The 23,620-nt window shown below is 44.0% G+C and overlaps 3 protein-coding genes across 8 annotated transcripts in view; 1 reads left to right on the top strand and 2 right to left on the bottom strand.

Moving 5' to 3' along the window:
- foxm1 (forkhead box M1) overlaps positions 1 to 5,272 on the bottom strand; it is a 14,348-nt gene extending 9,076 nt beyond the window's left edge. The window contains exon 1 of the mRNA XM_035147192.2: positions 5,029 to 5,272. Within this exon, the coding sequence (XP_035003083.1) occupies positions 5,029 to 5,054 (26 nt within the window). The 5' untranslated portion in view covers positions 5,055 to 5,272. The remainder of the gene's footprint in view (positions 1 to 5,028) is intronic.
- tulp3 (TUB like protein 3) overlaps positions 1 to 20,646 on the top strand; it is a 21,508-nt gene extending 862 nt beyond the window's left edge. The window contains exons 1-12 of one of the 6 annotated variants that reach the window (XM_035147198.2): positions 4,532 to 4,953; positions 7,221 to 7,262; positions 9,840 to 9,891; positions 13,471 to 13,633; positions 14,364 to 14,594; positions 17,236 to 17,369; positions 17,457 to 17,648; positions 17,738 to 17,850; positions 18,074 to 18,191; positions 18,272 to 18,370; positions 18,462 to 18,633; positions 18,882 to 20,646. In XM_035147198.2, the coding sequence (XP_035003089.1) occupies positions 4,898 to 4,953; positions 7,221 to 7,262; positions 9,840 to 9,891; positions 13,471 to 13,633; positions 14,364 to 14,594; positions 17,236 to 17,369; positions 17,457 to 17,648; positions 17,738 to 17,850; positions 18,074 to 18,191; positions 18,272 to 18,370; positions 18,462 to 18,633; positions 18,882 to 19,015 (1,506 nt within the window). In that variant the 5' untranslated portion in view covers positions 4,532 to 4,897 and the 3' untranslated portion in view covers positions 19,016 to 20,646. Of the gene's footprint in view, positions 1 to 4,531; positions 4,954 to 7,220; positions 7,263 to 9,446; positions 9,535 to 9,836; positions 9,892 to 10,541; positions 11,589 to 13,470; positions 13,634 to 14,363; positions 14,595 to 17,235; positions 17,370 to 17,456; positions 17,649 to 17,737; positions 17,851 to 18,073; positions 18,192 to 18,271; positions 18,371 to 18,461; positions 18,634 to 18,881 lie in introns of those variants that run through there. The other 5 variants (XM_035147197.2, XM_035147200.2, XM_035147199.2 and 2 more) reach the window with 5 other exon arrangements.
- LOC118101431 (protein mono-ADP-ribosyltransferase TIPARP) lies at positions 20,640 to 23,620 on the bottom strand. Its single transcript, XM_035147195.2, has 6 exons — positions 23,460 to 23,620; positions 22,237 to 23,066; positions 21,979 to 22,138; positions 21,704 to 21,891; positions 21,337 to 21,606; positions 20,640 to 21,253 (listed from the first exon to the last, which is right to left on the bottom strand). The coding sequence occupies exons 2-6, from the start codon at positions 23,046 to 23,048 to the stop codon at positions 20,812 to 20,814; spliced, it is 1,872 nt and encodes a 623-aa protein (XP_035003086.1). The 5' UTR covers positions 23,049 to 23,066; positions 23,460 to 23,620; the 3' UTR covers positions 20,640 to 20,811.

Raw genomic sequence — 23,620 nt, 5'->3', positions numbered from 1 at the left:
GTTGGTCCAATGCACAACTTTGTATAGTTTCCGGTATTTATCTTTAAATTATAATTGGCTTCAATACTCTGCCTGGGTTACTTGTGTCTTTCCATCTCCTTATACTTAAAGTATTGTATTGTCAATATCTCCATTAGCACATACTTCTTTACAGTGACAGCTTTGAGGTATCTGTCCATCTATCTGTCCATCTGTCCATCTGTCCATCTATCTATCTATCTATCTATCTATCTATCTATCTATCTACCTTTTAAATGACTAGACAACACCACGTCACTGTTTCATTAAACGATTTGCATCACCGGTGCTTGTGCAGTTGCTCCCACGGTGCAGCCTTGTGTTTGAATTCAGTGAGTGAGATGCAAAACAAACAGGAAGAAACACAACAAGATTTGCACGTCATGTTTGAGCACGTCAGTCTGTAGCGTCTGTCTGTGCCGTGTCAAAGCATTCCTGTATGGTTGTTACACCACCCGAATGAGCCATACGGCCGTAGACATATACATTAACTAGGAAATAAACCAGTCGGTTATTTAAAAGTTACACAAAATCTGGCAACTGTTTCTAAATCTTAAATCAACACTATGCAAATTTTGTTACCTTCCAGGAAGCAAAAAAACGAGTTTCATGGCCCACTGACTTGGAATATGGAGAGTGTTTCCTCTTTAATTCCCACTCCTTGCCCTGAAGTCTACTCTTGCTTAATGTAACTTTGGTGAGGGGGTGTGATTTCCTGCAAGAAGAGCGTAATTGACTGAAGCTGCTCTCAGACATGCACTGAACTCCTGAGTTCTTTCTGCAACCCCTTGGTAAAAATTCTGGAGAATCTGTAACTGAGCCCATGTGAGTCGGCAGCTGGATACTATCCAGAAACTCACAGCGAGCGAGTGAGTGAGCGAGTGGGTGCGTTGACAGACACAAAACTGAAAAAACGAATTGAATACAAATATCTAAGGATGAAAAAGAGGTGCCATACACGTAGAAGACGCCAGCAATGTCAACTTGGAAAGACAAAGAACGTGTTAAAACACAAGAATCCTGCAGTGGAATCATGTTTTTTCGTACTCTTCTAAATCAGACAACCTCCTAATGTGTTTTGTGTGAAAGGCAAACTCTTGAAAATGTCTGCACCTAATTGTGTGGACATTCATGTCTGAAAACGTCTCTAATGTCGCAGCACAAATTACCAGAATCAAGACCAAAAAGTTCCAGAGTAATGCTGTGCTGTAGATTGGTTAAAAAGCCATTTTAAAACAGTGTTTATCTCCAATATTCAACGAGGTAACTTCTTAGAATATGAAGAATTCTAAACAGAGTTTGGTTTATTTGTTACGGTGGCAGCTCTTCTGGTTCAGGAAGCCGAGGATTATGGGAGATATCAACTGTTCAGTCGTGTTTGCGTTCAGTGAGTGGGAATATACAGTCAGAGCTTTAATAGACTTTGTTTTTTCTCTACATAAAAAACACTTAATTGCTCTGATCAACTTTGTTCCCTGCTTCATATTTGGATGGGGTTTTCTTTAGTTTTTCTTACTTCTCTTATTTGAGCCACCTCCATCTCATCTCATCTTCAACTTTCAACAAGCCGGGGTAACGCCACCACCTATGTCCCCAGCTTTCCATCTCTTCCCCCCAAAACAACCATGGGTCCATCTGCTTTCTTTAATTCCAAACCACAGTCCATTCATTTAAAAAATCTATAACTCACCACATGCTATTTAAAGATAGTGGTACTACTAAAGCCAGAACTAAATGGGAGCAGGAGCTGGGGATGGAGCTATGCCCAGAGCTTCATACCTACAGGAATTTAAAGTATGTCCCTTTTACTTAACTTCAATAGTTGCAGTCACATCTGTCATAGCCAGTGGTATGAGGCTCTTACTGCCAAGACTCCTGTTATATCCCAATGCCTCAAAGATATCCTCAAAATTGAAATAATAAAATATTCACTGAGCGGCTCAAGGGAGAATTTTGTTTGCTTCACGGTTTGGAGCAGTTGCCTTCCGATTAACCCCAGTGTGTATTTGTGTACTTATGTATATTTGTGGTTTTGTTTGGTTTTCCCCCCCCCTCTTTTCCTGTTGAGTATGTATGTAAGGTGCGTGATCACTCCCAGATACAGTCAGCTATGATGGGGAGTTAGGTGAGGGTGTGCGTGCGTTGTCCGTCTCGTAATGTTTGTTATAGTCCTATATTTAGTCGTTTTAATTATCATCTTTTTGCATCTTTTGTACACATTTTGGCAAAGTATACCGTCACGTTTGAGGTACAATGTACAACATTTAGCAAAAGCTAGTATAGCCACACTCAACACAGAGTTTGCCTCAGCGTCGGCCTTCAGAGTGCTTCCTGCAGCTTTCCCCTGACATATACTCGACAGGTCACACAAACAGGTGTTGGACAGAAAGGGTCGTATATGCTTCTGTGTGTGCACGATGGAAGCTGCGCAATTTCAAACACTGGAGCAGAGGTCTGCTTTCATTTGGCAGGGAGATAGAAATCAGAGTAGCTCCCACCTTTTCCTGTTACAGTTGCAGTCTGATTATTTGATTTTATCAGACATGTAATCCAAAGTATTGTTTATAACATCATAGTGGTGAGGAAAAGCTATTTTCTTTACAAATGGCCTCACAAATCAGTATGTTTCTTGCTTTATCCAGGATTATTAGATAAAAAACAACTTTGCATAGCTACCACCATATTTATGTTTTCCCCAGATGTCTCACAAGCTTTGCGATCTTACCCAAGGAAAAGTCTTGGCCTTGTTACTGTGTCGGTTGAGTAATGTGAGACACAGCCATGGTCTCATTCCTGATCAGCACACCAGCTGTGATGTACACAGTTTGTGTTGGTTCACAGATGTCTGTCGCAGCGTTTTGTAATGATCAGTCTTGAAAGGCGGTTGAATGAGGTACTCTTCTCTACTCCTTTTAATTCATCTCTCACAATTGCATTAATCTCAGTCTTTATGTGTCTTATGATTACTCCTTGTCAGAGTGCGTCACTGGAAAATTTCCCAAAGAACGAGAACTTTCGTAATAATTCCTCCCTTTGAATTGAACTGGTGACTGGCGGTCTCTGGCTGACACATCTGAGGAGCAACAGTTTTCATAACAGCATCACAAGTGTAAAGTTGCAAAGACTCCCAACATGAGTGTAGTGTTGAAAGTGGGAGGCTGATAAATGTGTCTCCTCCTTTCTGTTGCACTGTTCCAACACTGCAGGCTTGCTGTGTAGTCTGCCACACATCATGATAACAGTATGAGTATATTGTTGAACAAGTAAAGAAAGGCTATGAATAAGCTTCCCCCACCAATATATATATATCAGGGGTTTTGCAGGAATTGTGAGCACAGTTGGAACATGTAGTTGACCAACCAGGGTTTGGCTAATCTACATGTGGTGCAGGCCTCCCGAAAAGGAATTGGTATGACATTTAAAATCAGCGAGTCATCTTGTATGAACAGTGTTTCACCATCCTTATAAATCAAGTCAATTGAAGAAAATTCTCCCCAAGGTTAGCGGCTGACCTCTGCAGCCTCAAGCATAGTTTGTGGTTGAGTTGTGATTTACTGTGGTTGTCCCGTGGATTCCAAACACACACGGCCCAGCTGGCCCTGAAGATGAAACATTTCTGGTATTTCCAAAGAAACTCACTTGAATAATTCAGCCCTACAAACATTTTGTACAGTTTTTGCTGTATGTCAAGGACGAGGTAGAGTTTCTAGCATCATGTTAAGTAGCTGCTTTCAGCCGAAGAAGACTCCATCTGCCAAACATTTAACGAACAGCAGCTTTCCTTTCTTATCCACCTTAACAAGATAGAGCATCATTGTAGGAGCGTCATGTGTCTCCCCTTGTGGTCCCCAAGAGAAATAGTATTATTACCAGCTCTTGTAGCACATTTCCATCATTTGTTTTGAGCTCAGTAATTACTCCCTCTGGTGAATGGCTCCCCTGCTCATCATCCATTGACATATTTGTCATTATCCCACCGTCTCTCAGGACAAACAAACACAAACACGCTCATCATTTTTCTCTGTGCTTTCTTTCCCCTGCTCTTGCAAATAAGCACAGGAAAAAAAACAACACAGGATTGGGAGGCTCTGGTCTCCTAGCAACTAGATGAAGTCCCCCACACTGTCTGTTTTTAGACAGGGTGATCTATAGGCATATTGTGGGGAATGATGACTGGAATATTTTACTTGCATGCTGACAGACAATACCGAGCGACGTAGTGATATCAAGGGGACATTTGGGTTATTTAAAGATTAATAAATTCCCGCTATTGTATGTGTAACCGAGATGCCAGACAGGGCAACAAGCAGTGTCTTCCTTTTATGAGTCAGAGGAAATGAGTGATTCTGAAAGTTGTGGAAAGCAGAGAAATACAGGAACTTTGGTGACAGCTGTTAATGTGACAGATATTTTTAGAAATACTTCCAGCTTTATGTCAAACAGTAAGACATTTTCCAGAGATTTTCCCGCCTGCCCCCTGCTGCTACCTGTCCTGTCGGTTCATATAACTTTGGTGAAGTTCGTCGAACATTCACACTTTGCTCTGTTAATGTTGATGAGGTGATATGTCAGGATTTAAGCCGGTCACTGTCATACCTATCCCCAGCTGAATCCCTGTGCATTGCCTGAAGTGTGAAGTCATGGTAACAACAGCTCCAACCCTCCCAACCTCAGTCTGCCTCAACACTGGGAGATGTTACTCCCCTGGGTGGGACACAGCTACTCTTTCGCAGTGACATAACAGCAGAGCTCTTGGTGCCTGCAGGGCTTACCGCTGGGGCACGATTGCACAGTAACTCTGAGCTCCAGTGTAAATGAATATTTTTGCAACAGGGTAGATAGGAGAAGCCCAGGACTATAAATTCCTGCAGCCGCATCCATGGACACTTTAAAGAATGAGGGATCTCAGCCTGTCTACAGTCGCTGGTCATACAGGTAGCTCCACACATGCACGTTTATGATCTTTGCACTAGAAAACAGCCACTCTGCTGTTGCCCTCGGAAGACTTACAGTTTGTTTGTTCGAGTTGGACTCATTCATCAACACAGACACAGATTTTGGCTTCAGTCGTCCAAGCTGTATTTCAGGGTTTAGAATTGCAGAGCAGCCTCTGCCAGGACGGTGGGTTAGAGCTGTTTTAATGTTTCTTCCAGTCACACTGCTAGAATTCCCAGCTGGATGGTCGACCTGCAGTCAAAGATGTGCCTCTTGCTCATGTTTCCGCCAACCACGTCTTTACTTATTCAGAGTATCAGGCTGTGACCGTGTGCGCTGTAACCAGAGTCGAGACGATTCGTGCGTGTGTCTACTCCAACTTGTTTTTTATATGCCGTTTTAAGTGGCACACTCACAACACTTAAAACATGCGTAACTAGATGCCACTGATTTCTAAAACAGCTGAATTTATGTCTGACTGTTAAATGCGTCTCTTTGTCGAGGCTCCGTGATGTCTAGATGCTTTTGTAATCACAGTATCACTACTACTCTTGTACTGTTTTTGGAGAAGTACTTTAAGAAATATCCGGAAAATTGGTTCACATATGACGCGTTCACAGGAAACATTCATGTGAGGAGTGGCGCCTAGGTAGAGCACACAGGAGGCAGGACATGATTTATAATTTAATGTTGTGGAAAGCACAGTTTTTTTGATTACAGCAGATTGACACCGGTATCGGAGCTCATCCCCAAAAGCTTGAATCTTCACGTCTTTCCAAGTTGACGTCTTTGTCTGCTTTTATCATCCTGAAATCATTGCATTTGTAAATCAACCACTTTATGTTTTCCTGAAGCATCTAATTGTCTTTGACTAGCATGTGGGAGGACACAGTGATGCTGAGGAAACAGATTAAGACACAACATCATCAGATCCTTGCTCCAGACCTCTTGAAGCGGCTTCACAGTAAAATCCAGAGGTTTTGAAGGAGCAGCGGCATAATTATTTACGCTTTAGCCTCACAGTGAAAGTGTTGTCATGGTGAAGTTATCAGGTTTTGTACCACAGTGTCTGAACAGAGACATACAGCAAAACCTGCGCTCCCTGACCATAAACTATCGTTATAGCTGCAGATGCTGCTCAGTGGTAAACGCACTTATATGCTCACTCAATTGCAAACAAACAATTTACCGCCCTATGTGTGCCATACACAACACGAGCCACCAGAGACTGCCTGTCCACAGAGCTACACTGTACCCGTCCTCCTTTCATGCATGTAATTTGGGTATAATTTGGTATCATTTCTCTTTGTGCTCACTGTGCTCTCAGCCACAGGCAGTGAAGCATTTCATCTTATCAGCTCTCATTTAATCCTGCATGCTCTCCAAGTTGGAATAGCCTGTGGCAGGAATTAATTCAACTTTCATTCAACTTTCAAATTTTCTTTTTGAAGTGGCAAAGTGGAAGGCTTTTAATTAAAATTGACAACAGACAAATTGGACTCTATTCCAATTATAAGATCCCTCTGGTTAATGCCATGCGGATTTTTTTTTAAATAGCTTTGATATTGTCTTCTGGAAATAAGTCACTGATCAACTTGTCCCTCTGAACCAATGGTGCATTAAAATCATATTAGTCCTGAGTATTTGTATTTAGATGTGGAGCAGAAAAACAATTACACGCCTTGGTACAGCCGCCTCCTCCTCTGTCACTCAGTAAATCTTTACAGCACAGTGCTAAGGCGTCCAGTTACGATGGAGCTGTACTGAACTGGATGCAGGTTTTTAATCAATGCCGGTGGAGGCGAGCTGTTGACGGAGCCGGAATCTCCATGGTTACCTTGGTCTGACACTCAAGGAAGGGACAACAGTGGCGTGTCCCTCTCTTGTCACCCAAGCTGTGACGAACTGATGAAACATTGATCACTCACAGCTGTGATGAGGCACCAAGTGTGTGTGTGTGTGTGTGTATCGGGGGGGATTGTCTTGACGCCCAGCAGATTGACGTCTTAATGATAAACTCTGAGGGATCGTGTCTTTCATTTTACCCGACACCTGCTCAACAATTATCCTCTGACTTCATTATCAATAACTGTCCACTAAATTAAAGCCTCTGCTTGTAGTCAATTAACAAATTAATAAACCCATATAGGATTTTGGATTTGTCGATTTGATTTAATATCCCATACATCTTTTGACCTTGTTAATTTGTGTCACTCTCTTATTTCCGACATGTCCGGTGCTTGGGGCCAAATTGCCAAATGTTCCAGACCCTCCAGCTCTGCCAGCTTCTCCTCAAACGCAACAACAAGGTAAACGGCAACACACACACACCCCACAACACACACTCACACAACAAGCATCTCTTGTTACACCTGTGAGTTGAATTACTCGAAGATTACCGACAGACTTAAGCATGGATTCAAACTCTGTTTTTCAAATTACAGATCATCATTAATTGACCAGCAATTTTGGTGCATGGTCAATTAGTATGGTCTTAAGGTTATAAAATGTCATGTAAATAGTTACAATTACCTGTTGTATTTATCTAGAGTACAAGGGAAGATCTTCAAAAAATATCCATGACGCAAATACCAAATTAATCTTTTCATATTTTCTATTTCCTTTTCACTGATAAGATGAGTCACTAGTTTTGATTCCTCTTTTGTCTGGAAACAATCTTAATGTGCTTCATCAAGTGGCAGGTTTTTATCTGGTAAAACATCCCTGGCTCAGGAGTGAACAGTATCATTACAACAGAGAGATTGTGTTGGAGGTAGAAAACATCAGTCAACATCCCATAATGTAACATAATATAGAGGTTATTAACCAGACTGTGCTTTGTACCATGGAAACAGTCATATTAATGGCACAGCTCAGTGGGAAATCTTAGTAAACATTTTAATCAGAGTTATTTATGCCTTGGCGTGATTGTACGATATTCACATTAGTTTTAGACAAACAGTTAGTAAGTCTCTCTGGCCTCCCTGTACGTAGTTTCCTAACTTAAAGTCTGGAGCCTCTACAAACCACACAACACGCCGTAATGACCTCTCCCATCCGTGTGCCAATGTCAGCAGTGAGGATCCTCAAAGGAGGATTTACAAGTATTGATATGAGACACTGGTACCAGATGACTAAGAATGGTCATATACGAATATAAATGCACCTGAGTTAGCTGAGAGGCTAGTTTTCATCAGCTGACCCTTTTGCCAGATGTTGATCCTGCAGTGATACAATTGAGTAGAGAATAGATAAACATAATTTTATTGTTACTCGTTATTTTTCTACTTTTTGGTACACGTGGGCACATGTTAAATAGTTTAAAAGAAACAACAATTCATTTTGATAAAATATAAAAATCTCTACATCCAATTACTTTATTAAATATTAATATTTTTGCTCAAATAGTTATACTATCCAAGTAACCATTGGGCCGGATAAGCAGATATGTCACAGTACAGATATTCTGATGCCACATTTGCATCTTTGCCACCATGAACTCAATGAGCTCCTGTTACACTCAAGCTTCTGCTGTGTGTTGACACAATGCTAATGACTTCACACGATGCTCATTACGCCTGTCAGCACCAGGTAAATCTCTTTGTTTACCAGTATACCAGAGTTTACCAGAGGGGAAACATGGATTACTATTGTTGAGGTGTTGTTGTTTTCAGCTTTTTATTGGCTGACTTATCTGGCTTGCATGTGTTGTCCCCCATTGTGAATCACGAGCGATCCACAGGTTTTACCCACTGTTCACTTCTCATATACACTCACTGGCTCAGTGTTGAGTCCGAATTGATTAAATAAATGAATGTGTGACAGTAGAACGAGCTCATCAACAGCTTCCTCTGTGTCCACGTGTGTTTGTCACCCAAATGTCTTACTTCCTCTGGTCCTCAGCACTTGATTATGTTCAGTGTTCTCAATTAGAGTGGAACGGGCTTATTAAGGCACAAATGAGTTTCCGGCACTCGACACCTTTTGCCATTCACCTACTGTCCTCCGGAGATGAGCTGTGATGTGTCACGTCAGCGAGCATCAGGCTTGAGATCCTTAAGAAGCGTGTGTGTCGTCACCTATACACACTAGACCTTTGGAGAGGATGCGAGAGCGACTTGAGAGAGACGGAGGAATGAGTCAAACATTCGATGAGCTTACTTAATGGGGGCGATAACTCTTCTCTTCCTACCCTTAATCCCCTCCTATCAAAAAAACATTCTTGCCAAGCAGAACATGTTCTACTTAAAGATTTACTTGACTGGGAAAGATGAAAGATATGAGAAATGGAGTCGGTGACCCTGCACACAGAGGAAGACAGGAGAGACGTAGTGTAGGTCTCTGACTCAGACGCTGACAGTACAGACTCCTGCTGTTGCCCTTTTCTCTCCTCCATGTAGCTAAGCAACATGGACCCAGTCCCTTCAGATAGGTGTCCAGGGTAAACGCCCAGAGGACCCGGAGTGCGAGGCATTCTCTCAGCTGGAGCTTTGTCCTTCTCTTTCTTCCCTGTACAAACTAGCTTTCTTCCGTTTTTTCCTCTGAGTGAGCGGTGCCACGTTACAGCTACAGTCTCAGAAGGTCATTTAATTTAAGTTTAAGTCCATTTAGTGGTTTTGACTGAGATGTAAGCTACATGTTTTTAATTCTCTTTCCATTACTGAATTTTTCTTTTTAAAACTGCTGCTACTGTACTACAGTAACGCCTTGAATAGTTTATTTTTGATTAAATATCATACATGATAAAAGGTCTTTATTGCTTTATATTAATGCAACAGCAGTGATGCCCTCTACTGGTTTGAGAAGAGAAAATCAAAATCCAATGTAAATGCCTCGTGAAATGTGAAATCTCTGATTCCTTACGATGTTTCTCCTTCTCTCAGCAGCGGCATCGAAGATGACAGCGCCAGTCTCATGCAGCAGAAGCTTGAAAAACAGGTAGGAAGCTTCTGTTGTTTGCTTCTTTTCATTTTTCTAAAGAGAAAGTAGTGTCTCCAATGTGGTGTAGATCCCTGCTGTTATCACTGCTCACACTGAGATGGCTGTTTTAGGCTGAGGGCAAACATCGGCCGTATGAGCTCCAGCTAAGATTTTGCGTAATACTGGTAAATGACGGGGCGGAGAAGGCCTTGTGTTCTGCTCCTTTTGTCACCGAGGGGTGCCAGCTGTTGGCAGGAGCAGCTTCAACATCATGCAGCGGCGTGCAGTTTGCTGATTAGTGTTTTCACCTGCACAGTCACTTGGAATTTTAATGCTCATACTGCCTCCTCAACCCTGAACCGCTCCCTGTTGTCGCTCGTTACAAAAATACAAAGTGCTTCACGAAAATGCATGGGAAGGAAAACAAGACAAAACACAGATAAGGAAGATTGAATGAAAGAAAAACAAACGTCCGTTATAACCAGTTATAAATCAGTTTTAAGCAACGATTTTAAAACTGGTTAAGTGCTGGTAAGTCAAATCTCCAGAGCCTCTGGGCCCTGATGGTAAAAACCAGTCACCTCTCAGTTACCGGCCTTGACTTAGGCACTAGTAGCAAGTGTTGGTAGGAAGATCTTACATTATGGCTTTTGGTGCATAGGGAGACAGCAGCTCTCTAATATAACTGGTCCCTAGACCGTGCTGAGCTATAAAAGTTATCAAACGTAATTGAACTGGAACGGAACGGAAGCGAGGATTGGAGAGAAATGTGCCCTTTACGCTTGTTGTTGGTTAAAATGCGAGCAGCAGCTGAAGCAGAGACACTGAAGATCGTCTGGTACATGACGAGACGTAGCCTTTCCTCCGCCGCACGTTTGTTCTCTTTTCATCCTTTCTCTCCTCCCGAACGCTCCGCGAGACGCTTTATCCCCCGAACGTTGCTGTAGAGCGGCGGCGTTGCACTTTGATTTGAGCTTGAAGCCGCGCGCCCGCTATCTCAAACGTCAGGCGGAGAGAAACAGGAGAGCCAGACTGGTGAGTTCAAAGTGAGGAGGATTTACTGCGGGGCTCCTGTTTGTGTGTGTGTGCCGCAGCCCAAACAGCCTCACTTGAGTCTTTTGTCCTTACATAACTCACGAGGACAAACACACATGCAATCATGTCCCAGAGGGGAGATCAAATGAAAGTTGTGGCAAATATGAAAAAAAAAATATTAAACAGTGAAACATTTTCTCTATGTTTGCACTCACTGTAGCATTTTTCCCACCTTGTTTCAAAGAGCCAAATGAAAACCATTCAGATATTAAATCCAGGATGATTGTGACTGAGCGTATATCTCACTCCGGGCGCGCTTCACAGCCTCCCTCTCTCCTTCTCTCGTTCTCTGTCTATCTCTCTCCTTCTGGAGTGCTAATGACCACTGATTCAGTCAGCAACAGCAACACACACACACACACACACTCACACTCACACTCCAGCGCTCAGTATTTGGATGAGAGACAGAGCGTTTTTTTTCCAGAGGAGGCTGTTGGTTTATTGATCCTCCAGCTCAGCCCCAGAGAAGGAATGAGCGACAGGAAGAGAAAGTCATGCTCAGGAGAAACGCTGCTGTTGGGACTTAGCTGTATCTGACCTCGAGACCAACAGGACCAACTGTGATGTTATTTCTGTAGAGAAACTTTGCCCCACGCTTGTTCAGGATGTCAATGGAACGGGTTTGTAACTTCATACGTTTTTCTTTTTTCATCTGTCGCGAGATGAGATTGTTCCAGTAATATCCAGCAAAGCAACTTTAACTTTCAACTTTTCAGTGTATGATGTGCGTGCCCTCATTGTTTTTTCTTCTCCTCCCTATGTAATTGTTATCAGATTGTTTGAAAGGGCACACATGATTATACAGTATGTTTCAAGTCGCCATCTCTTTTCCCATGTTTTGACGGACAAAGGAAAGACTGTAAAAGCCTGAATGAAGTCACATCCTGGGCTGAGTCTTTACACAAGAAGGGAATATTACAATAGATTGGCTCAAAATAGTTCACTGTGAAGGAAGAGAGAACAAACTGGTCAAACTTTGATTGTGTGTAGAATAAGTTCAGGGTAGGGCTTGGTGATATGGCCGAAAATGAGATCAAGTAAATAATACAAATATTTTTATCAGTCAATATCGGTAATTATCACGATACATTTTTTGGACAGATTTTTGCTCCTGAGTGAAGGTTATGGTTTTAAACATTTGTCTATACTTGATAACAGTGCACATTACATAAGCATTGTATCAGCTATATTGGACTTTTGTTATATTGCCATCGATGACAATTATATTGTGATAATTATTGATATTGTTTTATCACTCAACCCCAGTTCAGTGTGCAGCTAATCTCAGTTTTTATACAAATAAACTTGTTGTGGTTTCAGTTAACTTGTTAGTCATTATCTTTCCAGATTCCCCAGCTGAATCTATAATGATTATAAAACTATAAATCTTTAAATACTCAATGTGCATCAAAACATTTGCAAGGAAATGTGGAACTCACGACGTTCACCCTTAGCTTTTCTTTTATTTCCAGATCACCATTTAATAATTATAAAAATCCTGCTTTTATGTTTCATTCATTTACTGAAAGCGAGCGAGCAAATCCTGCGTCTTTTTGAAGTGATAAATGTAGGTCTGGATTGTACCGCTCCGACTCTTATCATGAGGTTATTCATTAAATGACTATTTTCCACATTTGCAACACTTCCCCACAAGTGTAATCATATTAAATAAGGTTTTTCACAGATGAGTGGTAGCCGTGTGGTTGGTGTGGTTGTACAGAGGGGAGGAGGAAACAGCGAGACCGACCCTGAGCTCTGGCACAATGACCGCTGAGTTATGAAAGCTTTTTAGTCCCGACAAATATGAGACAAGGCCTCCCGGTGTCTTCCAGCTCACTAAACAGCATCACTAAACAGGACTCATCGTTGTGCCTTTGACACGCCAATTAACGGGCTTGCGTAATCCATCGGCTGCTCTGACCGCAGAGGCCGGGGCGCAGGGTTGAGCAGATATAACGTGAAGTCATTATACGTTTATATCACAGGAGCCAACGGAACATGTCAATTCGGTTTAGTCATTAAGCTGAGAAGGGAGAGAGAGAAGTGTTGTCGCGATTTGAAGATCCTGAGACCAAATCTTCATGTGATGGACGAGCAAACAACACCGATGAGACATAGCATCCATTACTTTGGTCTTTGTTTGAGATGTATCTGAGCCTTTGCCTCGTGATGGTTTGGTTTTAAGTATGGCTTAATTTCCATATAACATGAATTAACAGCTAAAGAAGCTCTTTGTTTTTTTACATTAAAACCTCCCGTGGTTTAAATGAACCTTTAAATGAGTAAATCAAACATATATGAACAAATCTAATGTTAGATGTTAATGACACAAACAAGTGGAGAGAAGCCGGAACGGAGGAGAAAAGGTTGACGTCTCATTTCGTTGAGTGGAGACGTCGACGTCAAATGCTCTCAACCTCCTGTAAGGTTCACTAGAGGACTGTATCACATTTCTAAAGTTTCACGCCACTTTTCTCTCCCCCCCCCCCGTTTGGTCAACAGAGGGCACTGTTGGAACAGAAGCAGCGGAGGAAGCGTCAAGAGCCACTCATGGTCCAGCCCAACACGGAGGCCTGGCCCCGGCGCTCCAGGACGCGGCGCGGGGAGGAGCAGGCGCCACTGGTGGAGTTCCAACCCAGTATCGTAAACGATGTCAACATGGATGGTGAGGGGGAAACAACTCATCATCAAACACCCCCTCAAACACAGTTGCTGCTATTTCCCCCAGAAATGTCCTGTTTTCACACAGAAGTGTTTTGTTTGTGGTCAACATCCAATTTCTACGCTACATTACATTAACTCTTACGCTCTGTCATGTTCACTGATTTCCGTGTGGAGCGTTCTGTTTGCGGATTAAAACACTCCATCCTTTATTCCCCCGGAGCTGGAAGTCTTTGCCTGCCAGTGTAGGATGATCACAAAGCGAGCCGCCAGACTACCAGATTACTTAGAAGGGTTAGTTTGTGAGATCAAGCAGCGACAATATTCTGTTGACTTGCCGCTCCGCTTCACAGCGTGATGCAGAAAACACATGAAGGGCAACGCTGTGCCACACAACGTGGGGGAAACAACATGTTTATCTAGTCTGAGATTACTGCGTCCACTGCAGTGTAGTTTGGATGTTTGGACAAATCGATAAATTAACAGCTATCTAGATAATAGTATTTGATATCCAGACATATACACAGGACTGCATGTGGCACTGTTAAAATTTGCTTTGGTTAATGACCTATACTGACACCAGCCACCAGTGGGCAATAGAGGTGCTTTGGCTTCACTTTTGGGGAGTGGTCAAGTCATCCATGTTTATTTACAGTCTATGGTTCTTTGTTATAACCAGAACAATAACAACTAAAGTTACATCCAACTGACTTACAGCTGGTTTCTCTCACTAGGTATTGATGGCCCAGCAGCCTTCATGGGCTCAGACGTCCCTGATCTTGGAACCAAAATCCAGATCCTCTCGCCGAGCCAAACCCAGAACAAGTCCCAGTCCCAGTCTGAGTCTCAGTTCCAGCTTCAATCCCAGCCTCAGTCTCCTGCTTGTGAGGAGCCCGAGAGAGACAGAGACACTGAGACGCTGCTCGAGCCCAAGACGGATATCCACGAGTTACTGCAGAAACAAGGTGAGTCCCGACAGAGATGAGTCCCTCAGCGTTTGACAAAGATTTAGACTATACAAGATAGATATCACCCATATTAGAAAAACAGCTGTGTAATTGTTGTTTTTGGAAGAAAGAACCAAAGTGTTAAATGTTTGGATTAATAAATCACTTCCTAAACCTAGATTATCTGTCAAAAAAGTTATATACCGGAGAGCAGAGACTCAAAATCGACAACAAATTATCTTTTCTGGTAGAAGGAAGTTGTGGACTGACTCCAAAAACAGCACAACAGTCAAAAATGTTTTATACATCCTGGTTGGTTTTGGTTCAAGTCCATGTTAGTGATTGGCCAGTGCTGCGTCTTGTCAGATGACGCCGTGATGCGTCGCAGCAAAAGTTGAATCCGATTCAAGTTGTTCGCAGCACGGTGCAGAGCTGCTTTGTTGCTGCTCTATCGCCTGGTCTCATTCCCAGTTTTAGTAAACAATGTTCGACAGTTCAACACAAGCTCAGTGTGACATGAGGTGGAAGAAGTGAGGCTCAAATATAAATAAACACCGAAGAGAGGAGAGACAAGAGGAGGTTACTCAGATCAGGATGAGCTGTCATCTTAATGAGTGTGTGTGTCGTGTGAATCCAGTCTTAGTTAAAGTGATCACAGTCACAGATCAGGAGCTCAGAGACTCTGAAGCTTCTCCTGCTGCTGTGAAGAACAGAGATACAGACGCTGGTGTGATTGACGGTGACGCAGCGAGAAATGGGTCATTTAATAATAGGGCCGAGCATCGTTCACACTGCTTCTGCCAGCCACACTCACACCACCAGCTGCCAGGGCTGCATTTTTTTATTTTTTTAAGGTTTATGGTCTTAAAATCCAGTCCAGAGTGGGTTGTGTGTGTTTTTTTATTTTTTTATCCACTTGCCCCTGTAGACAAAATAAAGTTTGTCTTCTTGACATCTTGACTTTCATTACACAATAATCTGGCGGCCCCAGTCTGAGCTCCAGTGTGACGACGCCTCAGTAGAAGATGTCATTGTCCGTCTCATTAATGGACGAGCTCGTTGTTATTGTTCTGTTAAACACAGGAAGACGTCCTCTATCTTTAGCTTCCCGTCTTTGCTTATTATCCCAACGCCTGAGGACATGGAGGAAATATGTGATAGCTCATTCAGTCAAAGTCTGTATTTTTGTCCATGATGTGTGAATCTTAATTTTCTGCCGTGTGCAAACTTTTCTGTGCAAGTGTTGTCTTTATTTTGGGTTTTGTTGAGCGGGTTGTTGGTTGGAGCGTTGTGAGTCCGCTCTGACATTTCCAGATGGTTGATTTCATGAGCCACTGGCTCACACAACTTTGTTTGGTATTTTAATTGGAGCCCTGTAGTCACTGTGGGTCTCAATCTGTATTTGTAATGACTCGCTCTTTGTCTCGGGGAGAGATGCACATCCACGGTTCAGCTGCTGTAAAAACACCAGAAAAAAACCTGCCATCATGTTATTAAACGGTGATAAATAACACTTTCAACACTCGCCTTCTACAAAACAGCATCGGCCAATTCAAACCCTGACCTCATTTAAATCTGCTGAAGATCCAGGAGGAGGTGTCTGAGGTCTGAGAGCAAGTAGAAAGTGTCCAGTGTGTGTGAAGACCGGCTCCATGTAATTAGTCCGACTTTGTAACATACTCTATAGATGTTATTATCATTTCTGGTCGAGCGTTTGATTCACACGTTACATTTAATCACAAACATTAACACATCAGAAACAGTTTCCCCGGCTCACCGAGATGTTTCCACGCCGGCGTCTGACAGCACATTCAGACCGAACCGCAGCCGCAGCCAAGAGCCGCGTCCCGGCGGATAAATCCAATTATCAGTGCAGAGACAGATGTCTCAAGTAGTCTAGATCGGCTGCAGTCAGCCAGGCCCGTTCTTACATCTTCACGACCGTGTGACCGCTCTGTGGAAAACATGCAACCCCACGGAGGGACGTCGGCCTTCATCTCCCAACATTAAACTCAGAAACTGACTAATAGAAAGATTCATCCACTGTGACAGGTACAGCTTCAGTTGAGACTTGTAAAATGTTGGTTGGATGAGCAAACTGAATTATCGTGTAGTTCTGTCTGATAAAAAGATATTTGGAGATGACTCGGTTGGATTCATTCTTTATTCTTCCATTTTCTTGCTTTGCTGCTTCAGATTTGAAGTCAGCCTCCTCCATGTGGAAGAAAAACCCTTCAGAGAAATGCAAAAGTCTTAATTTCTAAAAAAATATAGAACTTAGATGTAAAATATGAATATAAACATATATTTTCTGTATTGTTTATTCTGTAAAATCTCTCAAAAAGCTCACTTTGTCCAATTCTTATCCGCCGATATATAACTATTCAAAGGGGAGTGAGTGTAACTGTGTAATCCATTAGCCCCTGCTTCAACTGTTGCTTAAATATTGCATCAGTTCTTGAGAAATGTACGAACCAAAACATTTAAAAATACACCTGAGGGACAATTTTGTACCAAAAGTAAAGAAACCCTCTGGGAAGAAACAAAATAAAGTCTTTCAGACTCTTCTGTAGTTTGGGATTTAAACCTCTGGGACTAATTGTCCTTCTTCTGCCTTGTGTGAATAAACATCACACAAATAACTCCTCTTCCTCACCAGGCCTCTGTGGCAGCATGAACTTCGACGAATCCAGCGAAAACGAGGAGGATACGGAGGAAGATCGGACACGTTCCCTGTCGCCTCACGCAGACTCCACCAGGCCTGAGTCTGCTGCCAGCGGCAAAGACGTTTCAGTGAGTCACCGACAAGCCTCAGGCTATAGACCACATAATCCCAATCCCAGCCGAATGACTCAAATGTCCGTGTGTCCCTCTGCCCAGGAGGTCGTAACCCCGGGATCCCCCACACCGGACAGCTCGCTGATCGACGTGGCCAATCTGGAGGAGTTCGTCCTCCGTCCGGCTCCACGCGGCATCACCGTGAAGTGTCGAATCACCCGGGACAAGAAGGGCATGGACCGCGGCCTGTACCCCACCTACTTCATGCACATGGAGCGAGAGGACGGCAAGAAGGTGAGAGAGGGCCGTGGTGCTCTGAGAATTCATTATATCCCTGTTGGAGTTTTTAGAGACATGTAGAGACGTTTATCATCTTTTTCCAGGTGTTTCTGTTGGCAGGCAGGAAGAGGAAGAAGAGTAAGACGTCCAACTACCTTATTTCAGTGGACGCCACCGACCTGTCTCGTGAGGGAGAGAGCTTCATCGGTAAACTGAGGTAAAACCGCAATCTCCTCTTAGGTTCGCCTGCTTGTCAGTAGCATACCTGAATCTAAATGTAAAAGGTCAAATCTGCCTAACATCCTGAATATCTTGTTTGGGGACGTGCTTGGCAATGGAATTTTGTGCTGATGGTATAAAATCAACTTTCACAAGTCTGTGACAAATAGCTGAGCTCACCAGGACTATGACCAAAGGTTATATCCATGCAACCACTACAGGTCCAACCTCATGGGCACCAAATTCACCGTGTACGACAACGGCACCAACCCCTGCAAGAACCCCGGGGCTCTGCTGGAGGAGAGCAACACGCGACAGGAACTGGCCGCCATCTGCTACGTGAGTGACAAACCAGCAGCCATCAGTGTGTCTCCTGTTCATTCGTTATATGAAGCGAAACTCTCTGTGCCATTTGGCAGGAAACCAACGTACTGGGATTCAAAGGACCACGGAAAATGACCGTAGTCATCCCGGGCATGAACATGAACTTCGAGAGGGTCCCCGTGAGACCTCAGAGTGTAAGTGTGACGGTTCCTTTTATTTCAAACTTGTGTTATTTAGCACAAACCTGTTGTGTAGCTTGTTAGAACGGATGTATTTGTGTGACAGGAGCAGGAGAGCCTCCTCAGCAGGTGGCACAGCCACTCACTGGACAACCTGATCGAGCTGCACAACAAGGCCCCGGTGTGGAACGACGACACGCAGTCCTACGTGCTCAACTTCCACGGCCGAGTCACTCAAGCCTCGGTCAAAAACTTTCAAATAGTTCACGACAACGACCGTGAGTACACATCCGTCCTGATCGTTGTTAGATTCCCCCCTCTGTCTTTTGTTGTCTCGTTTGTTTGTTTGTCAGGAGGATTACACAAAAAATATTAAATGTATTTCTACGAAACTTGGTGAAAGGAGGAGAGATGGGGCAAGAGTTTGTTCAAGCTGTTGACATTTCATATCATATATTCTCTGCATACTTTCACATATTTCCATCAGTACTCAGTGCATGATCGAGTCTGTTTCCCCTCCAACCAGCCGACTACATCGTGATGCAGTTTGGCCGCGTGGCCGAGGACATCTTCACTCTGGACTACAACTATCCCATGTGCGCCCTTCAAGCCTTCGCCATCGGCCTGTCGAGCTTTGACAGCAAGTTGGCCTGCGAATGAGCCGCCGGCTTTTTTACTCGCACGCACACACACCCCCTCTGCCGCCTGTCCTCAGATCTCCTCTCAGGAGGTCGCCCCGGCAGCACCGCTGTCACGTGGTCGTCACCGGGAGTCACACGGATGAAAAGAGAAAAACAGTGATGAGACTGAAAAGACGACGTTTGTCACAGGTGTTGGTGAATCCAACAACTCCCCTGGTTCCTGTTTTGAGTTTTTTGTTTGTTCCATGATCAGTTTTTACCCGTTGTGTACTGTAAGTGTGTACAAATACACGTGTGTACAAAGTGAAAGGGAAAAACACACACGGCTCTTATCTGTGCTGGAGACAGGAGCTCTCGTTAGACACTCAAACATCCGACCCTGTTTGAAGACGTGTGTATTAATCCTGTCTTTTCTGTCGTGTCCACTCGTCTGGCACCACCTGCTGGCCAAACCTTATATCTGTCAGTAATAAGTTGTTTTTCCATCCATCCATCATCTTCCTCTGTTTCGACTCTAGTTTGGTTTTAAGTATGATTTCATTATCCTTCACTTAGAGCTCAGTCTAATCTCCTTTCTTTGTTTTCGTGTCGTCCTCCCTCTGATTTGTTCCCGTGTGGAAAGTGCATTATTCAGGACTGACCTGTGTTTTTTTGAAAGTGTAATTTTTTTAATCCATGTGACTGTGCTACTTTTTTCCTTTTTGTCTTAAAGATAATTTGTATCATGGTAAAAAAAAAAAAACTAAAACAAACGCAGCATTGCACATTTTAAGTGAAACTGTAAATACAAGACAATGTAATATCTTCTTATTTGATTTCTTCTTTCACGTCTTAAAATGGTTAATGCCATTTCAATGGAAATTTGAAATGACGGTTAAGTTAATCGCTGATAGATCATATATTCATGGTTACACAAAAAATTATTTAACCAAGATTTCACTTTAAAGCGACATCTACAGTCGACTGAAGATTAAAGTGGCGTTTTGTTGAGTTGAGATGAAGTCGGAGGCCGTTTGTTTAAAGTCTAAATCTGTTTCAACCCCTCTTTTGAATTATGAGTGGAAATTAAAGGGACAGTTTAGTTTATTATTACATTTCTGTACATCATACAGTTTATGAGGCTTTACATCATCATTGAACGTCACCAGTACTTTGATTTAAAGTGCTGGTCGTCTGTGAAGGTCAAGTGGAAACAGAACTGTGTATTACGCACAGTTACTTTTAATTCGGTTTTCATCTGGATCCTTAATCGATGGTTTTAAAGGAATTAATGTTGCAGATATTTTAAAAATAACTGTGCCAGCAGTTTATAGAAAATCGTGTTTTGTACCTAAAAATGTTGGTTTGAAGACCGAATCAAGATTTATAGAAGATATTTTAAATACTTTTACAATAAGAGACTCTATTTGAAACTAACACACTATCAGGTATATGTTTGTATTTTAACAGATGGAAAATATGACACTAAAAACTTCATGTAAACGCAGTGAGACACGAATGTATCCGGTGAACTGTTTATTTTCATAAACGGGACAGATGTCAATTTGATTCAGAACATCTTCAAGAAGAAAAAAACTAAAGTGCTTATTTCAATGAACGTTTAAATAAAAATGTTTAAATGACCAAAATAAAAGACATTTTGAAAAAGTGCTTCACATGTTTGTTGTTTTTAAATGCATTTTAACATTTTAGCTGACGTGTCTTTGAGGTAGAACTTCATTGCACATAATCTACGTTTTGTACATTTTACGAGAGCAAACTGAACTTCAAGTCTTCGTACATCTGAACGCTTGTGAACACTTCTCCTCTTCCTCCTCACATAGGGACCTCTTTGGGGACGTCTTGGTACTTGATCAGGTAGTATGGGTAACACTGGCAGCTGTCAAACACCACAAACATGGTGGGGAAGTCCGTGTTGTCCACGCAGGTGTCGTAGAGGAGGTGCTTGGTCCTGGGGCTGAGCGGCGGCGGGCGGCGGTAGTTGCTCCTCCCCACACTCGCCTTCCCCACCAGCACTTTGGCCAGGAACATGTGGCGGACCTGGTCGTGCCCCGCCCTGGCCGAATAAGTGTGGGACAAGGAGGCGGCGGTGGCAAAGTAGGAGCCGGAACCGTAGGCCGTCCCGTTGACGCCGGCCACGCGGGGGTCGAAGTTGTTGTGGCAGATGTCTGCGGCGGCGTCTCTGGTTGTGCCGTGGAAGAGGTGTCTCTCCAGAGGCTCTTTGGACGTGTGCTGCTTCTGCATGTGCACCTTGTGCCTGCAAAGGACACGTTCCAGAGTTCTTGTGTGAAAACATATTTAAATCTTCCGTGCAGCAGTCGGGTTCACTGTTGGATTTACCTTTGGTACTTGTCCCAGTGCAGGAGGTTCTGGACCTGCTGGATGCTGATGACGTCCACCTTGATCTTCGACAGGCTCTGGTAGAAGAAGTTGCAGACCCTGTGGTGGGCCTGCGTCCCCGCCGGGACGTCTACCAGGTTGTACTCCTCCTCCGGGGCCAGACACCACACCGGAGGATACCAGGAGCTGAACTCCTCCAGGGGGTCCATGCTGAAGTGGGCCCCTGGCGGATCACCAGCAGGCCTGGTGGGCTCGAGCAGGATTCCTGTCCTGATGTGTGGGAGGAAGAGGAAGGACGGATGTTAACGGGATGAAGAGGAACCTGCAGGTTTGAGTGTGCGACAGAGTAAAGATCCAGGATATTAACTGCAGGTACGGCTGCATGGACACCGGGGGGCGGTACACCGGCCGGCAGCGGACTTCTCTCTGGAACCCGGTGGAGACATGGGTCTGGGTCATGGTGGTGAAGTCCAGCTTGTGCTCCTGCAGGCCGATGAAGAAGGAACACTCGGGCTCCTTCTCCTCCATCGCCTTCAGCAGCAGCTCGGACACGTCCTGCAGGGAGACGAACCAATCGGTGAGCAGGACGCCGCTGAGAAATGGCACCGAAACACAAATTGACAGTAAAAGAAGAACATGAACCTTTTTGTATTCTTCCCAGCCGCGGTTGTTCCAGCAGTAGATCTTCCATTTGCTGGGGAAGTACGGGTTCCTGTCGGAGTTGCTGAGCCGTCTCACTCCTCTGTACTTCGACAGTTCGTCCGGCTCCATCGATTCAAAGTTCAAGGTGCAGCTCAGGTGTCTGCAGGGTTTAAAGCACCAGAAACGCAGCAGAAGATTTCAACTAAAACCTCACGTCTGTTGTTTTTGACTCAGGGAGATGGTGCCGCTCTGACTCACCCGTCCTTGATGGAAACCACCTCTTGGGCGGCGTCGCAGTAGCTCCGCTCCAGCAGGACCTGAAAGCGAGGCGAGATGCTGACCCACATGTCGGTGAGCGAGCACATCAGCTGCCAGTGGTAGGGGAACGGCGTGTGGTGCTTCCAGCACCTCACCCCCGCACGACACATGCCTAAGAGGAACCTGTCGCAGATGTCCACGTCAGAGGAGCTCCTGGTGTGGAAAAGACAGGGGACGGGGGATTTGGACGGGACTGGCGGCTTGGTAGGTGCAGGAGTTGGGGTCTGGATGACGGCACATTTCCTGGCCGTGGCGCCGGGCTGACGGGGAGGCTGGCGTTGGGAGATGATGAGCGGCAGCGGGACGATGAGGGAGGTAGTCGGCTTCGGAAGGATCTTCTGTGGTTGGCATGGTGATATCTGGGTGCCGGTTTGGGAGAAGGTGAGCAGGACGCAGGGGTGGCTCTGGGAGGCGTCACGTTGCTGAGCGACCGACTGGATGACCGCCCGAGACTGCTGGGTGGCGAAGGAAAGCGCTGAGGTCCATGCGGCGATGGAGGCGTCCTTCCCTCGATCGGAGGTCGCCGGGGTCAAGCGAACTCCGACGCTGTAGGCGTTGACGCTCCAGGTGACGTGGACGTGCTGGGACCTCACGGCGTCCCACACGGGGAGGCTGGTGTCGGTGTCGGGGTGGATCTCCAGCAGGAGGAGGTACGGGCTCAGGAGGGTGACCTTGGACGATTTGGACGGGGGCTCGAGGACATCGGCCGCCATGTTTCTCTTCACTCCTTGGCTGGATGAGACGTCAGCCATCTTGAATTTCCTAAATCACTTTTTGAAAATTCAGAAGATCATAGAGGAGGTTAAACTGAATTAAAATCAACTGAATTACATGTTATACTATTAACCAGATTATAAATGTATTAAACATATTTGAAATTCACAGTAAAGAATTAAGCTGATGTTATAAGGGAATAATAATCATAATAATAATAAACGTATTAATATACATTTCTCTGAATATTTGAGACTCTGTCTTTTTGTCCATCCACTGGAAATCATCATCTTCTGAAGCTCCAACAAACAACATGAACTTTCAAACACGTGTTTATGAGTTTAAAACGCAGTTACTTGTCTCTTATTGGCCACATGCTCTGTTAGCACAGCAGCTAATGAAGCGAGTTAGCAGCTGATCAACAGGAGAGAAACTGATGGAAACTTTACCTTTACTTTACTTTATGTTCAAGCTGCAGCTGCTCAGTTCAACACCAGAGGAAACGAACTGCGAACTCAACTTTAACTCGTATTTAAGTGATTTAAATAAAGATTTGTACGTCGATATAAAAAAAGAGGAGGAGGAGGCAGGAGGCAGGAAGAGAGGAAAG

The sequence above is a fragment of the Hippoglossus stenolepis genome, chromosome 22 (genome assembly GCF_022539355.2).
Source record: "Hippoglossus stenolepis isolate QCI-W04-F060 chromosome 22, HSTE1.2, whole genome shotgun sequence".
In the NCBI taxonomy this organism is placed as follows: Eukaryota; Metazoa; Chordata; class Actinopteri; order Pleuronectiformes; family Pleuronectidae; genus Hippoglossus; species Hippoglossus stenolepis.
Note: the sequence above shows the minus strand (reverse complement) of the source record. Positions and strands in the feature narration are given on the sequence as shown.